This window comes from Phyllobates terribilis, unplaced genomic scaffold (assembly GCF_046119375.1).
Source record: "Phyllobates terribilis strain yellow unplaced genomic scaffold, ASM4611937v1 Scaffold_5__5_contigs__length_657084704, whole genome shotgun sequence".
NCBI classification, from domain to species: Eukaryota; Metazoa; Chordata; class Amphibia; order Anura; family Dendrobatidae; genus Phyllobates; species Phyllobates terribilis.
The window spans coordinates 398,322,578-398,338,087 of NW_027362765.1; the positions used below are offsets into that span (position 1 = coordinate 398,322,578).

The 15,510-nt window shown below is 48.8% G+C and overlaps 1 protein-coding gene across 1 annotated transcript in view; it reads right to left on the minus strand.

The window, feature by feature from the left end:
• The window catches only part of CUNH10orf90 (chromosome unknown C10orf90 homolog), a 320,876-nt gene that overhangs the window by 152,463 nt on the left and 152,903 nt on the right, over positions 1 to 15,510 (minus strand). The window contains exon 5 of the mRNA XM_073681344.1: positions 4,175 to 4,296. Coding sequence (XP_073537445.1) covers positions 4,175 to 4,296 — 122 coding nt within the window. The remainder of the gene's footprint in view (positions 1 to 4,174; positions 4,297 to 15,510) is intronic.

Sequence of the window (15,510 nt, forward strand, 5' to 3'; positions counted from 1 at the left end):
CGCGCCATTTTCCGGGGTGGCTGCGGACTGCAATTTGTAGCGGGGGGGCCCAGAAAGCTTGGGCCTCCCTGCGCTGCAGATTCCAGCCCCCAGCTGCCTAGTTGTACCTGGCTGGACACAAAAATAGGGCGAAGCCCCACGTACTTTTTTTTTAATTATTTCATGAAATTCATGAAATAATTAAGAAAAAAAGGCCTTCCCTATATTGTTGTGTCCGGCCAGGTACAAATAGGCAGCTGGTGGTTGGGGGCAGCCCGTTCCTGCCTGCTGTACCTGGCTGGACACAAATATAGTGCGAAGCCCCACTTCAATTTTTTTTAATTATTTCATGAAATTCATGAAATAATTAAGAAAAAAAGGGCTTCCCTATATTGTTGTGTCCGGCCAGGTACAAATAGGCAGCTGGTGGATGGGGGCAGCCCGTTCCTGCCTGCTGTACCTGGCTGGACACAAATATAGTGCGAAGCCCCACTTCAATTTTTTTAAATTATTTCAGGAAATTCATGAAATAATTTAAAAAAAATTGACGTGGGGCTTCGCACTATATTTGTGTCCAGCCAGGTACAGCAGGCAGGAACGGGTTGCCCCCAACCACCAGCTGCCTATTTGTACCTGGCCGGACACAACAATATAGGGAAGCCCTTTTTTTCTTAATTATTTCATGAAATAATTTAAAGAAAATTGACGTGGGGCTTCGCCCTGTTTTTGTGTCCAGCCAGGTACAACTAGGCAGCTGGGGGCTGGAATCCGCAGCGCAGGGAGGCCCAAGCTTTCTGGGCCACCCCCGCTGCAAATTGCAGTCCGCAGCCACCCCGGAAAATGGCGCGTTCATAGAAGCGCCATCTTCTGGCGCTGTACCCAACTCATCCAGGGCCCTGATGCGGTGGCTCACTGGGTAATAAAGGGGTTAGGGCCAGCTTGGCATTATCAGCTGGCCCTAAGCCCGAAATTCATGGGGTCACGCCAATATTAGACATGACCACCATGAATTTCTAGTAAAGTATTTAAAAAAAACACAACACCCAGAAAAAAGTCCTTTAATTGAAATAAACACACAATTCTTTATTGTTCTAAATTAAACCATACTTACCATCACGCCCATTCCAGCTGAAGCCAACGATCTCCTGAAATAAAAGAAAAATAATAAAGCAACATCATCCTTACCTTTCCATGGTTCCCATGACAGCTTCAGCTCTGCTACATCGAGATGACTGGCTGGACCGCAGCAGAACGCTGCCATCCAGCCTGTCATCCCGCAGACACTGAGAAGCGCAGGCTTGCTTGCGCTCCACAGTGTCTCTCTGTGAGGGCATCCAGATGAGCCGAGTTAATGTCCAATGAACTCGGCTCACCTCATGCACGTCACTGACAGCGTGGGAAAATTCTCCTGCACTCAGCACTTCAGCGTGGGAGAATTCTCACACTGAAGCGCTGAGTGCAGGAGAATTCTCCCACGCTGTCAGTGACGTGCAGGAGGTGAGCTGAGTTCATTGGACATGAGCTCACCTTATGCACGTCACTGACAGCGTGGGAAAATTCTCCTGCACTCAGCGCTTCAGCGTGGGAGAATTCTCACGCTGAAGCGCTGAGTGCAGGAGAATTCTCCCACGCTGTCAGTGACGTGCAGGAGGTGAGCTGAGTTCATTGGACATGAGCTCACCTTATGCACGTCACTGACAGCGTGGGAGAATTCTCCTGCACTCACCGCTTCAGCGTGAGAATTTTCCCACGCTGTCAGTGACGTGCATGAGGTGAGCCGAGTTCATTGGACATGAACTCGGCTCATCTGGATGTCGTCACAGAGAGACGCTGAGCAGCGCAAGCAAGCCTGCGCTTCTCAGTGTCTGCGGGTTGAGAGGCTGGATGGCAGCGTTCTGCTGCGGTCCAGCCTGTCATCTCGATGTAGCAGAGCTGAAGCTGTCGTGGGAACCATGGAAAGGTAAGGATGAGGTTGCTTTATTATTTTTCTTTTATTGCAGGAGATCGTTGGCTTCAGCTGGAATGGGCGTGATGGTAAGTATGGTTTAATTTAGAACAATAAAGGATTGTGTCTTTATTTCAATTAAAGGACTTTATTCTGGGTGTTTGTGTTTTTTTTAACTTTGACTATGGGGTTAGTAATGGGGGTGTCTTATAGACGCCTCTCCATTACTAACCTGGGCTTGATGTCAGCTGGCATTATAAGCTGACATCAACCCCAACCCTATTACCCCCTGCCACCGCACCAGGGCAGCGTGGAAGAGCGAGGCTAAGTGCCAGAATTGGCGCATCCTATGAATGCGCCATTTCTGGGGTGGCTGACGGCTGGTGTTTCTAGCCTGGGAGGGGGCCAATATTCATGGCTCCCTTCCTGGGCTATTAATATCAGCCCCCAGCTGTCTGCCTAGCCTTTGCTAGCTATTAAATTAGGGGGGACCCCACGTCATTTTTTTTGGGGGGTCCCCCATTTTAATAGCTAGTAAAGGCTATGTATTCAGCTGGGGGCTGATATTAGTAGCCTGGGAAGCTCCGTGGGTATTACCCCCTTCCCAGGCTTCAAACATCTGCCCCAGTCGTCTGCTTAACCTCCGCTAGAGCCTAAAATTAAGGGGAACCCCACGCCAATTTTTTTTAATAATAAATCCTTTATTTTAATACTAAATGACAAGTACAGTAACCAAGACTATCACTGTACTTCATATATATGTGACTGACATGTTTCTATCTATCTAATCTATGTGTGAAGCTCTATTCTGTCTGTTATAAATTGTCGGGTACCGCTGCTGAATTGCCGGCCGGCTTTTTTAAAGAGACGGTGCATGAAAACACTATTATTTTTTTTGATAAATCCTTTACGCTAAATGACAAGTACAGTAAGCAGCACTGTCACTGTACTTCATATATATGTGACTGACATGTTTCTATCTATCTAATCTATGTGTGATTCTCTATTCTTTCTATTCTAAATTGTCGGGTACCGCTGCTGAATTGCCGGCTGGCTTTTTTAAAGAGACGGTGCATGAAAACACTATTATTTTTTTTGATAAATCCTTTACGCTAAATGACAAGTACAGTAAGCAGCACTTTCACTGTACTTCGTATATATGTGACTGACATGTTTATATCTATCTAATCTATGTGTGAAGCTCTATTCTTTCGGTTCTAAATTGTCGGGTACAGGTGTATGCCGCTGCTGAATTGCCGGCTTTTCATGTTTCACTGTTGGCACTGTTCCCATCGATTTGGGCAATCACTGTAATGCCACAACCACCATGGCTGTGGCATTACAGTGAGTGGCAGACAATCCCTGCATGATTGGTGCTCTAAATAGCGCCAGACATGCAGGACACGCTTTTGGTGCACGAACAGTTATCGAACATAACCTCGAACAGCCGAATTTTTTGCAAATCGTTCGGGATCGTCGAACAACTCGAACACCGCCCAAAACAGCTCGAATTTGAGATTGGCGAACAGTTCTAGTCGAACACCGCTCATCTCTAGTCATTACCCTGGAAAGGATGTTCCTTAACATATTTCCCAGGAAAATCCATTTTGGTTTCGTTTTTGTACGTATGTTTTATTGTGAGTCCGTAAAGCTTAATACTCTGACAACGTTGTTGACACCAGTGATCTGGGAGTCAGAAATGCTTCCAGGGGTCTTCCCCATGCTGTTCCCATGTCATTTGAGCACTGTTCCCATTGATTTGGGCAATTTTTAGGCCCTCTGCAGACCGCCGGGGGGAGCCGCCTGAAAAATGCTCGAGTTTCCCATAGACTTACATTGGGCTCGTTGCTCGGGTCGAGCACCCGAGTATTTCAAATGTGCTCGACCCGAGCAACGAGTACCCGAGCATTTTAGTGCTCGCTCATCACTAGTTAGCAATTGTTACATCTTGTAGTCGGCCAGGAAAACAAAAAAATAGAAACCTAAGTAATCCATTAATAGTCAATAAGATCCATTTTAGTGACTATTACAGAACAGGTCAATGTAGATTTATTATCATCATCATCATCATTATGAATCCATTAAAAATGGGACGCATGACACCGGCCATGCCTCTTCCATCAGGTTTTGACTGTCAGACAAGTAAGATGAACCATGGTGGATCTGTAAGAATCCAGAATCGGTCAGAATTGGAAGTGATGACCTAGTTGTGAAGAAAGTTAAAAACGATCTAAACTTTGTCTACTGTACCTGTAAACTCATGTTTTCGTGAAGCGGTTTGCCACCTGGCTTGTTTACCGTTAGTTCTGGCACCGGCACGTTCTCTTTATCACTCCTTCCAATATTTCCACACGACTTCCTCCACTTGTAACCTGCAAACGGAAAATGTAACTATTTAAATACAAAAGGTATTATTTTATCCCTATGGATCGTGACTACAGGGTACTAATTAGTATAAAATTATGGCTAAAGAGTATAGAGTGTTCTTTACTTGCAGCTGCTTGTGTGGACCCTGACAAATGAATAGGTCATAAAATTCTACTTCACTTCTAATCCAAACTGTAAATAATGGAGAAGCTACAGTATATAGGTGAATATTAAAGGGGTTGTCTCAAAAAGACAGTCTTGGTCACTATACTCTATTAAGTGCATGTCAAAAAGTGAGGTCACTTGTTTGTTACCCCTTCTATGAGCAAGAGCCGAGCATCATAAGTAAGAAAGTCATAAAACAAAATCGGTCTGGTCCATTTATTCCATGGTCAGCCAATCTCAAGCTCCCATACAGTCCGATGTGGTTTCAGAATATGGCTTACCACTGTCAATCCCTAAAATTCAGCATGATGTTGGAATGACATTTATACAAATTTTGATCATGGCAGCAGATCATTGATGGTTTCAATGATGGAGTGGTGGAATATGAGGCTATCCCTTTAATTGCATCTTTCTCTCTAAATAACATGACTTTCTGTGCTCCTAAATATCATTGTTCTCTTAGGCCCCCTTCACACGTCCGATTTTATGTCCGTATGCGGTCTGTTTTTAAAGGGCCGCAAATACGGACATAAGCACACCCATTATATTCAATGGGTATGCGCAGATGTCAGGATCATCACACAGATCTTCTGTCCATGTGAAAAACTTGCAGACATTTTATTTTTTTTGCTCAGCATGCATAAAATGCGTCATGTACACGTGCACACTGATGACACACGGATGACATCCGTGTGTCATCAGCATGACACGTACCGGCGCCTGGGAATCAGCAGTACAGTGCGCACTGTTCCTAAGCGCCGGATGCTGGAGGCAGCTCTCATCATTGTCCCACTGAGATCAGCACGAGTAAGGGACAATGTTGAGAGTTGTAGGCAGCCCCCACTGTCTACAAGAAGTGTAAAATTAAGAATAAAATAAAAAACACATTATACTCACTGTTAGGCTATGTGCCCATGATGTAGAAATGCTCCGGATTTTTTCCAGAGCGTTTCTGCATCTCCCTGGCAGAAAAAACGCATGCGGATTGTACATGTGTTTTTCCTGCCAGGGACAAGCGGATGTGAAGCATTCTTCACATGCATTTCCGCAATGCGGGTTGTCAAGCGCTTTCCAAGCGATTTTAGCATCACTTGGAAAGTGCTTGTGACAACTTGGTCACACTATATAAATCCATGCAAACGGCATGGATTTATATAGTGTGACCATAAAGAATGTTAAAAAATAAAAAAATAAATTATACTGACCTTCTAATGGCCCACGGAGTCTTTATTCGATCCGTCCTGGCTTGCTGACACTGAAGGACCTGCCGTCACATGACTAAATGACGTCAGCGCAGGTCCTTCAGTCCACCGCGATCTGCCGGCAAGCGAAGACAAGCACACCGGGGGCCATCAGAAGGTAAATATAATATTTATTTTTTCGCTTATTCCTTTTTTTACAGGTTCTATGGTACCCAGGTCTGGAGGAGAGTCTCCTCTTCTCCAGACCCGGGTACCATCCGCACATTGAAACGCATGGATTCCGCATGTACAGATGCAGTGATGCGGATTACATGCTTTCCAATGCAAGTCAATGGCGGCGAAAACGCAGCGCTTCCGCAAAATAATTGGTAGTGCTGCGTTTTTTTCCGCAATGATAACCCACAGCGGAAATTTCCGCAGCAGGTGCACAGCACATGCGGATTATCATTGGGGAACATGGCAGGCCTTCTACCAAGCATTTTTTAAGCGTATCTGCAGCGGAATTGCTGCTGCAGAAATGCTTAAAAAACGCATCGTGGGCACACTGCCTTACACCTAATCCCCTGAATCCATTGTCCCCTTTAAAAAACTAAAATAAAAACCACCCATAATACTCACCTGTGTGACATATTGTCCCACGCCGTAATCTATCTCTGCGATATTTGGTTTACAACTACTGTCCAGGCTGCAAACCAGGACACAATGAGCTGCTACAAGTGCAGCTTCAGTGATGAGCTGTGACTTCATGGAGGGTACTGCCAATCACTGAAGTTGCGTTCCCACGGGCAGTTCTCTGTGAGCCAGGACAATGAACTGCAGTGACCTCAGTGAGATCACCGCTAGCACCGTGACCGGCAGAACCCTCTATGAAGTCACCGCTCGTCACTGAAGCTGCGCTCGCAGCAGCTCATTGTGTCCTGGTTTGCAGTCTGGACAGTAGCCTCATGCCACTGCTTAGGTTGTAAAACAAATATCTCAGAGATGGATTACGGAGTGGGACAGTATGTCGGACAGGTGAGTATTATGGTTGCTTTTATTTTAGTTTTTTTACAGGGGACAATGGCTTCAGGGGATTAGGTGTGAAGGTGAGTATTTTTGTTTATGATTTTCCGGTTTTTCACGGGTGACACGGGCTTCAGAGGAATAGATGTAAGGTGAGTATAAAAGTGTTTGTTATTTTTAAATAAATACGTAAACCAATGTGGACTTTTATTTTAAAGAAAGGATTTTTTTCAGGCCGTGTGTTTCTGTCAAAACTTTTACTATGGCGTTAGTAATGGGGACGTCTTATAGACACCTCTCCATTACTAACCTGAGCTTCATATCAGCTGCCAATACAAGGCTGACATGAACCCCAACCCTATTACCTCACTTCCCACCATACCATGGCAAGTGAGAAGAGCGAGGCTAAGCTCCAGAATTGGCGCATCTTATTGATGCACCATTTCTGGGGCCACTGAGGGCTGATATTATTATCCTCGGAGGGGGCCAGTATCCATGGCCCCTTCACTGGCTATTAATATCAGCCTACAGCTGTCTGTTTAGCCTTTGCTGGGTAGAATTTATAGGAGATCCCTAGGTCAATTTTTTTCTGGGGTCCCCCTGTAGTCTAGCCAGTAAACGCTAATAAAACAGCTGTGGGCTGTAATTAATAGCCAGGGAAGAAGTTTGCCTAATAGCCCCTTCCCTGGCTAGTAAAATCAGCCCCCAGTGGTCAGCTTTCCCTCTGCTGGTCAAATACGCGGGAGCCCACACTGTTTTTATTTTATTTTATTTATTTAGTAGATACATCTAAGTAGCGACAATAACACACGCAAAGTACTGATTATTATACACACGTGGTCAAAATTGTTGGTACCCCTTGTTTAATGAAAGAAAAACCCACAATGGTCACAGAAATAACTTGAATCTGACAAAAGTAATAATAAATTCAAAATCTATGAAAATGAACAAATGAAAGTCAGACATTGCTTTTCTGCTTCCACAGAATATTAAAAAAAATTAAGGTCATGACCTAGGCCTGGACAGAAATGATGGTTCTTCTTAACTTAATATTTAGTTGAACAACCTTTTGAGGCAATCACTGCAATCAAACGATTCCTGTAACTGTCAATGAGACTTCTGCACCTCTCGACAGGTATTTTGGCCCACTCCTCATAAGCAAACTGATCCAGTTGTCTTGTGTTTGAAGGTTGCCTTTTCCAGACGCCATGTTTCAGCTCTTTCCAAAGATGCTCAATAGGATTTAGGTCAGGGCTCATAGAAGGCCACTTCAAAATAGTCTAATGTTTTCCTCTTAGCCATTCTTGGGTGTTTTTAGCTGTGTGTTTTTGGGTCATTATCCTGTTGTAAGACCCATGACCTGCGACTGAGACCAAGCTTTCTGACACTGGGCAGCACATTTCTCTCTAGAATCCCTTGATAGTCTTGAGATTTCATTGTACCATGCACAGATTCAAGACACCCTGTGCCAGATGCAGCAAAGCAGCCCCAGAGCATAACAGAGCCTCCTCCATGTTTCACAGTAGGGACAGTGTTCTTTTCTTGATATGCTTCATTTTTCCATCTGTGAACATAGAGCTGATGTAGCGTCGGCGTCCCTGCCTCCTGCTAGGCAGGGACGCTGTTCCCCTCACCTCTCCGCTCCGTGCCCGGCGTCCTCCTCCCGCTCTGCTGGCAGCGTGCGCTGCTTCCCGGCCACTGTGCTTAGGGCGCGCGCGCTCCCCCTCTCTTAAAGGGGCCGCGCGCGCCGTCCTAAGGAGTCCCCGGCCAATGGCCGGAGGACCTCACCATATATAAGGCACCTCCTCCAAAATGGAGGTGCCCGAGCAATGTTGTTGCATAGCCTATCACTCTGCTTCAGCCCTCAGGTCCCGTTACCAGTTACCTGCCAGTTACCTGCCAGTTACCTGCCAGATTCCTGCTTTATATCTGCCTGTTACTTGTCTTTCTACTTGCATTCCTGCGGTCCGACAGTCTGCCTACCAGCCCTGCCAGTCTGTCTATGGATCTGATTGCCCGCTCACCTGGCAGCGCCCGCCTGCTACCTGCCTGCTAGCCTACCTGGAGGCTCTGCCGTCACGTGCTGTGACCACCTGCCTGTCCAGAGACTCTTACCCGCTCACCTGGGAGCGTCCGCCTGCTACCTGCCTGCTAGCCTACCTGGAGGCTCTGCCGTCTCGTGCTGTGACCACCTACCTGTCCAGAGACTCTTGCCCGCTCACCTGGGAGCGTCCACCTGCTACCTGCCTGCTAGCCTACCTGGAGGTTCTGCCGTCACGTGCTGTGACCACCTGCCTGTCCAGAGACTCTTACCCGCTCACCTGGGAGCGTCCGCCTGCTACCTGCCTGCTAGCCTACCTGGAGGCTCTGCCGTCACGTGCTGTGACCACCTGCCTGTTCAGAGACTCTTGCCCGCTCACCTGGGAGCGTCCACCTGCTACCCGCCTGCTAGCCTATCTGGAGGCTTAGCCGTCACTTGCCGTGACCACCCGCCTGTCAAGAGACTGTCCCCGTCACTTGCCGTGACCTCCTGCCCTTCTACCCAGAGACTGTCCCCGTCACTTGCCGTGACTACCTGCCCCCCTACCCTGGGAGCCACCCGCTTCCTTACAAGGACTGCCCCTTCGTATCGTTGCTCAGAGGTTCCACCTCCCAGACCCGTTGCAGTTTGCTCGGGCCATGGAACCCGGTGGCACCCAAGCTCCCTCGCTCTCGGACTTGTGTCATGAACTTTCCCGTCAGAGGTCCCAACAGGAGTCCATCCTGAGTCATCTGCGTAGTGTTAACTCCCGCCTGGACACATTGTCTACCTCTTCGGGAGCTGCCTCCACACGCACACTTACTACCCCGGCACCGCCGCAGCCCATCAACACCATGGCATCTCTTCCCGGTCCCCGCCTCTCCGCTCCTCCTCGTTTTGGCGGAGATCCCAGCCAGGCACAGGGCTTCATTAACCAGTGCACTCTGCACTTCGAACTGTTGGCACACCAGTTTTCCACCGACCGAGCCAAAGTAGCCTTCATCATGTCCCATCTCACGGGAGAGGCACTGGCTTGGCTAAATCCTCTATGGGAGAGAGGAGACCCCCTGGTGTCCAACCTGCCAGCCTTTCTCACGGCTTTCCGGAAAGTCTTTGATGAACCAGGACGGAAGAGCTCATCCGCATCATCTCTGCTACGCCTCCGTCAAGGAAATCTCACCGTGGGCCAATATGCCATACGGTTCCGTACCCTTGCTTCGGAGCTAGCCTAGGATAACGACGCCCTGGTGTCTGTCTTTTGGGAGGGTCTGTCCGGCCGTATTAAAGATGAACTCGCCGGTCGGGACATTCCTACCACTCTCGACGACTTAATAACTCTTGCCACCCGGATAGACATCCGGTTCCAGGAGCGCGCCAAAGAGGTCACCCGTGAGAGGAGGTTTCCACGTCTAGCCCCTACCTTCCAGAAACCCGTCACTTCTCCCGTTACTCCCCAGGCGCACTCACCCGAGCCTATGCAGGTCGACCAGACCAAGATGGTCAAGACCCGTCAAGAGTTACGCCGAGCCGAGGGGAGCTGCTTCTACTGTGGCAGTAAGGAGCACCGGATCCGTTCCTGCCCGGAGAGGTCGGGAAACGCCTGTGTCTAGGATCGCTCAGAGAGGTCGTCCTAGATAAGAGTAAACCCTCTCCATCTCTGTTGCTGTCGGTCTCTATCATCTGCGGGGAGAACCGTTATTTTGAACTAGCCCAACTTGAGTCTGGAGCTACCGGAAATCTCATTTCTCAGTCCCTGGTAGAGAAATACCGCATTCCCACCAAACCTCTAGCTGTACCCTTATCTGTCGCTGCCGTAGATGGGGGCCTCTTACCACATCCCATCCAACTCATCACCGAATCCATAACCCTGCAGGTGGGAATGCTGCACTCAGAGAGCATCTTCTTTCATGTTCTGCCTGGACTCTCTCACGCCCTCTTGCTAGGCCTACCTTGGCTTCAGAAACATGCACCCGTGCTTGATTGGCAGACCGGAGAAGTCCTTCGCTGGGGACAGGACTGCCATAAGACTTGTTTAGTTCCCGTCCATCCTGTCCATCCTTCTCCTACCCCAGCCAATCTACCTGGTCTTCCGGTTCCCTATTGGTCTTATGCGGACGTCTTTAATAAAAAGGAGGCAGAGACATTACCCCCTCATAGACCATACGACTGCCCAATCGACCTGATGCCCGGCGCTACTCCTCCCCGTGGGCGTATTTACCCTTTGTCCGCTGCTGAGACCCGGTCCATGTCTGAATATATTGAGGAGAATCTGGCCCGGGGATTTATCCAGAAATCGACCTCCCCGGCGGGAGCAGGCTTCTTCTTCGTCAAAAAGAAGGATGGCTCACTCTGTCCCTGCATAGACTATAGAGGCCTTAACCAGATCACGGTGAAGAATAAATACCCCCTTCCTCTCATTCCGGAATTATTTGACCGTCTGAGGGGGGCTAGAACCTTCACCAAGCTGGACCTCCGTGGGGCGTGTAACCTGGTCCGTATCCGTCAGGGGGATGAATGGAAGACGGCATTCAACACCCGGGACGGTCACTATGAATACCTGGTAATGCCCTTCGGTCTCTGTAACGCTCCCGCCGTCTTTCAAGAGTTGGTCAATGACATCTTCCGGGACCTTCTCTACTCCTGCGTAGTGGTGTACCTGGACGACATCTTGGTCTTCTCTCCGGATCTTCTCACTCGCCGGAGGGATGTTCGTCAGGTCCTGCTCAGGCTCAGGCAGAACCACCTCTACGCTAAATATGAGAAGTGCCTCTTTGAGCAGACCTCGCTTCCGTTCTTGGGCTACATAATCTCTCAGCCCAGCCTACGAATGGATCCTGAGAAACTGTCTGCCATCCAGAAGTGGCCCCGACCAGAGGGGTTGAAGGCTATTCAGCGGTTCCTGGGCTTCGCCAACTACTACCGCCTCTTCATACCGCACTTCTCTTCCCGGACTGCCCCAATCTCTGCGCTCACCCGTAAAGGCACTAATCCCAGAGAATGGCCGCCCGAAGCAGAGGAAGCCTTTCTTTCCTTAAAACAGGCTTTCTCTTCCGCCCCGGTGCTGCATCGTCCGGACGGCAACAAACAATTCTTCCTGGAAGTGGACGCCTCCTCCTCTGGAGCCGGAGCGGTACTTACCCAAAAGTCGTCTTCCAGAAGAATGGTAACTTGCGGCTTCTTCTCCAAACTCTTCTCCCCTTCTGAGCGCAATTATTCTATAGGAGACCGAGAGTTATTGGCCATTAAGCTGGCACTGGAGGAGTGGCGTTACCTGCTCGAGGGGTCTCTTCACCCGGTAATTATTTACACGGACCACAAGAACTTGGCTTACCTCCAGAGCGCCCAGAGACTTAACCCGTGCCAAGCCCGGTGGTCCTTGTTTTTTGCCCGCTTTGATTTAGTTCTTCATTTTCGCCCGGCAGACAAAAGCATCAAAGCTGACGTCTTGTTCCGATCCTTCCTGGTGTCTGATCTAGAGGAGGAGCCTAAGCACATCATTGATCCCGCCAGAGTAATGCATATGGCCCCCGTGAATCTAAATCGTCTCCCTCCCGGTAAGACGTTCGTAACAGTACCTGATTGGAAGAAGATCCTACACTGGGGTCACTCGTCTAAGCTAGCTGGCCACGCCGGTCAGAAAAAGACCCTCCAGCTTATTACCCGGCATTACTGGTGGCCTACCCTGCACAAGGACGTAATAGACTTTGTTTCAGCCTGTGTGTCCTGCGCCCGCAACAAGGTTCCGAGACATCTGCCAGTCGGTCGCCTCCTTCCTCTTCCAGTACCTGCTGCCCCGTGGCAGCATATAGCTATGGACTTTATAACGGATCTCCCTGTCTCTGCCGGTTGTACGGTCATTTGGGTGGTCGCTGACCGCTTTTCCAAGATGGCTTACTTCATTCCCCTGCCGGGCCTCCCGTCTGCACCCGAGCTGGCTAAAGACTTTATCCGCCACATCTTCCATCTCCATGGCCTGCCCCTCCACATCGTGTCGGATCGTGGGGTTCAGTTCACCTCACGCTTCTGGAGAGCCACATGTAAGCTGCTGGACGTCACCCTGGACTTCTCCTCCGCTTACCACCCACAGTCCAATGGTCAAGTGGAGCGGATCAATCAGATCCTGACCAGTTACCTCCGGCACTTCGTTAATGCCCACCATTCGGACTGGGTGGATCTCCTACCATGGGCCGAGTTCTCTTACAATAATCACGAGAGCGAATCTTCCTCCAAATCCCCGTTTTTTGTAGTCTTCGGTCAGCATCCTCGGATCCCATTTCCCGTATCCACCTCGGTGGACAATCCGGCTGTGGAATCTCTTGTTAGCGAATTCTCCTCCATTTGGGAGAGTACCCGATCCGCACTCCTTCAGTCGTCCGAGCGGATGAAAAGACACGCTGACAAAAAACGCCTGGATCCTCCACAATTCCGTCCTGGAGATTAAGTCTGGCTCTCGTCCAAGTATATCCGGCTCAAGATTCCTTCCTACAAGTTAGGGCCTCGGTTCATCGGCCCACTGGAAGTTATCAAACAAATCAACCCAGTGGCCTATAAATTGAAACTCCCGGCCAACTTGCGGATCCCTAACTCCTTCCATGTATCTCTCCTCAAACCCGTGGTACTTAACTCTTTTTCCAAGTCTACAGGTACGCCTCCTGCTCCGGTTTCCGCTGAAAACGAGTTTGAGGTAGAGAACATTCTGGCCACCAAAAGGGTAAGAGGAACGACCTTTTTTTCTAGTGGATTGGAAGGGGTTTGGTCCTGAGGAGAGAACGTGGGAGCCCCGGGAGAACATCCATGCCCCTCTCATCCTTGATAAATTTCTGTCTGGCCTAAAAAAGGGGGGCCTAAAGGGGGGGCTACTGTAGCGTCGGCGTCCCTGCCTCCTGCTAGGCAGAGACGCTGTTCCCCTCACCTCTCCGCTCCGTGCCCGGCGTCCTCCTCCCGCTCTTCCCGGCCACTGTGCTTAGGGCGCGCTCCCCCTCTCTTAAAGGGGCCGCGCGCGCCGTCCTAAGGAGTCCCCGGCCAATGGCCGGAGGACCTCACCATATATAAGGCACCTCCTCCAAAATGGAGGTGCCCGAGCAATGTTGTTGCATAGCCTATCACTCTGCTTCAGCCCTCAGGTCCCGTTACCAGTTACCTGCCAGATTCCTGCTTGATACCTGCCTGTTACTTGTCTTTCTACTTGCATTCCTGCGGTCCGACAGTCTGCCTACCAGCCCTGCCAGTCTGTCTATGGATCTGATTGCCCGCTCACCTGGGAGCGCCCGCCTGCTACCTGCCTGCTAGCCTACCTGGAGGCTCTGCCGTCACGTGCTGTGACCACCTGCCTGTCCAGAGACTCTTACCCGCTCACCTGGGAGTGTCCGCCTGCTACCTGCCTGCTAGCCTACCTGGAGGCTCTGCCGTCACGTGCTGTGACCACCTACCTGTCCAGAGACTCTTGCCCGCTCACCTGGGAGCGTCCACCTGCTACCCGCCTGCTAGCCTATCTGGAGGCTTAGCCGTCACTTGCTGTGACCACCCGCCTGTCAAGAGACTGTCCCCGTCACTTGCCGTGACCTCCTGCCCTTCTACCCAGAGACTGTCCCCGTCACTTGCCGTGACTACCTGCCCGCCTACCCTGGGAGCCACCCGCTTCCTTACAAGGACTGCCCCTTTGTATCGTTGCTCAGAGGTTCCACCTCCCAGACCCGTTACAGCTGATATGCCGTGCCAAAAACTATCATTTTTGTCTCATCTCTCCATAGGACATTCTCCCAGAAGCTTTGTGGCTTGTCAACATGTAGTTTGGCAAATTCCAGTCTTGCTTTTTTATGATTTTTTTTCAACAATGGTGTTCTCCTTGGTCGTCTCCCATGAATTCCACTTTGGATCAAATATTGACGGATGGTGTGATCTGACACTGATGTTCCTTGAGCTTGAAGTTCACCTTTAATCTCTTTAGAAGTTATCCTGGGCTCTTTTGTTACCATTTGTATTATCCGTCTCTTTGATTTGTCATCAATTTTCCTCCTGCGGCCACATCCAAGGAGGTTGGCTACAATCCCATGGATCTTACATTTCTGAATACTATGTGCAACTGTAGTCACAGGAACATCAAGCTGCTTGGAGATGATCTTGTAACCTTTACCTTTAACATGCTTGTCTATAATTTTCTTTCTAATCTCCTGAGACAACTCTTTCCTTTGCTTCCTCTGGTCCATGTTGAGTGTGGTACACCATGTCACCAAACAGCACAGTGAGTATCTGTAGCCCTATATACAGGCCCACTGACTGATTACAAGATTGTAGACACTTGTGATGCTAATTAGTGGACACAACTTGATTTAACATGTCCCTTTTGTCACATTATTTTCAGGGGTACCATCATTTCTGTCCAGGCCTATTTCATGAGTTTAATTTTTTTTTTTAATTCTGTTTAAGCAGGGTTGAAAAGCAATGGCTGACTTTCATTTGTTCATTTTCATAGATTTTTAATTTATTATTACTTTTGTCAGATTCAAGTTATTTCTGTGACCATTGTGGGTTTTTCTTTCATTAAACGAGGGGTACCAACAATTTTGACTACGTGTGTATTTTATGTGAATAGTCTCATGATAAAAAAGTTTATTATTATATTATTTATTTATATATTTTTTTATAAAAACACTGATTTAAAATACTACAGCCTATATTTATTAAGGTTGATTTTATTCGGTAAGTTTATTAACCCCTTAACAACCTTGGGATTTTCATTTTTTGCGTTTTCATTTTTTGCTTCCCTTCTTCCCAGTGCCATAGCCTTTCTATTTTTCTGTCAATATGGCCATGTGAGGGCTTATTTTTTG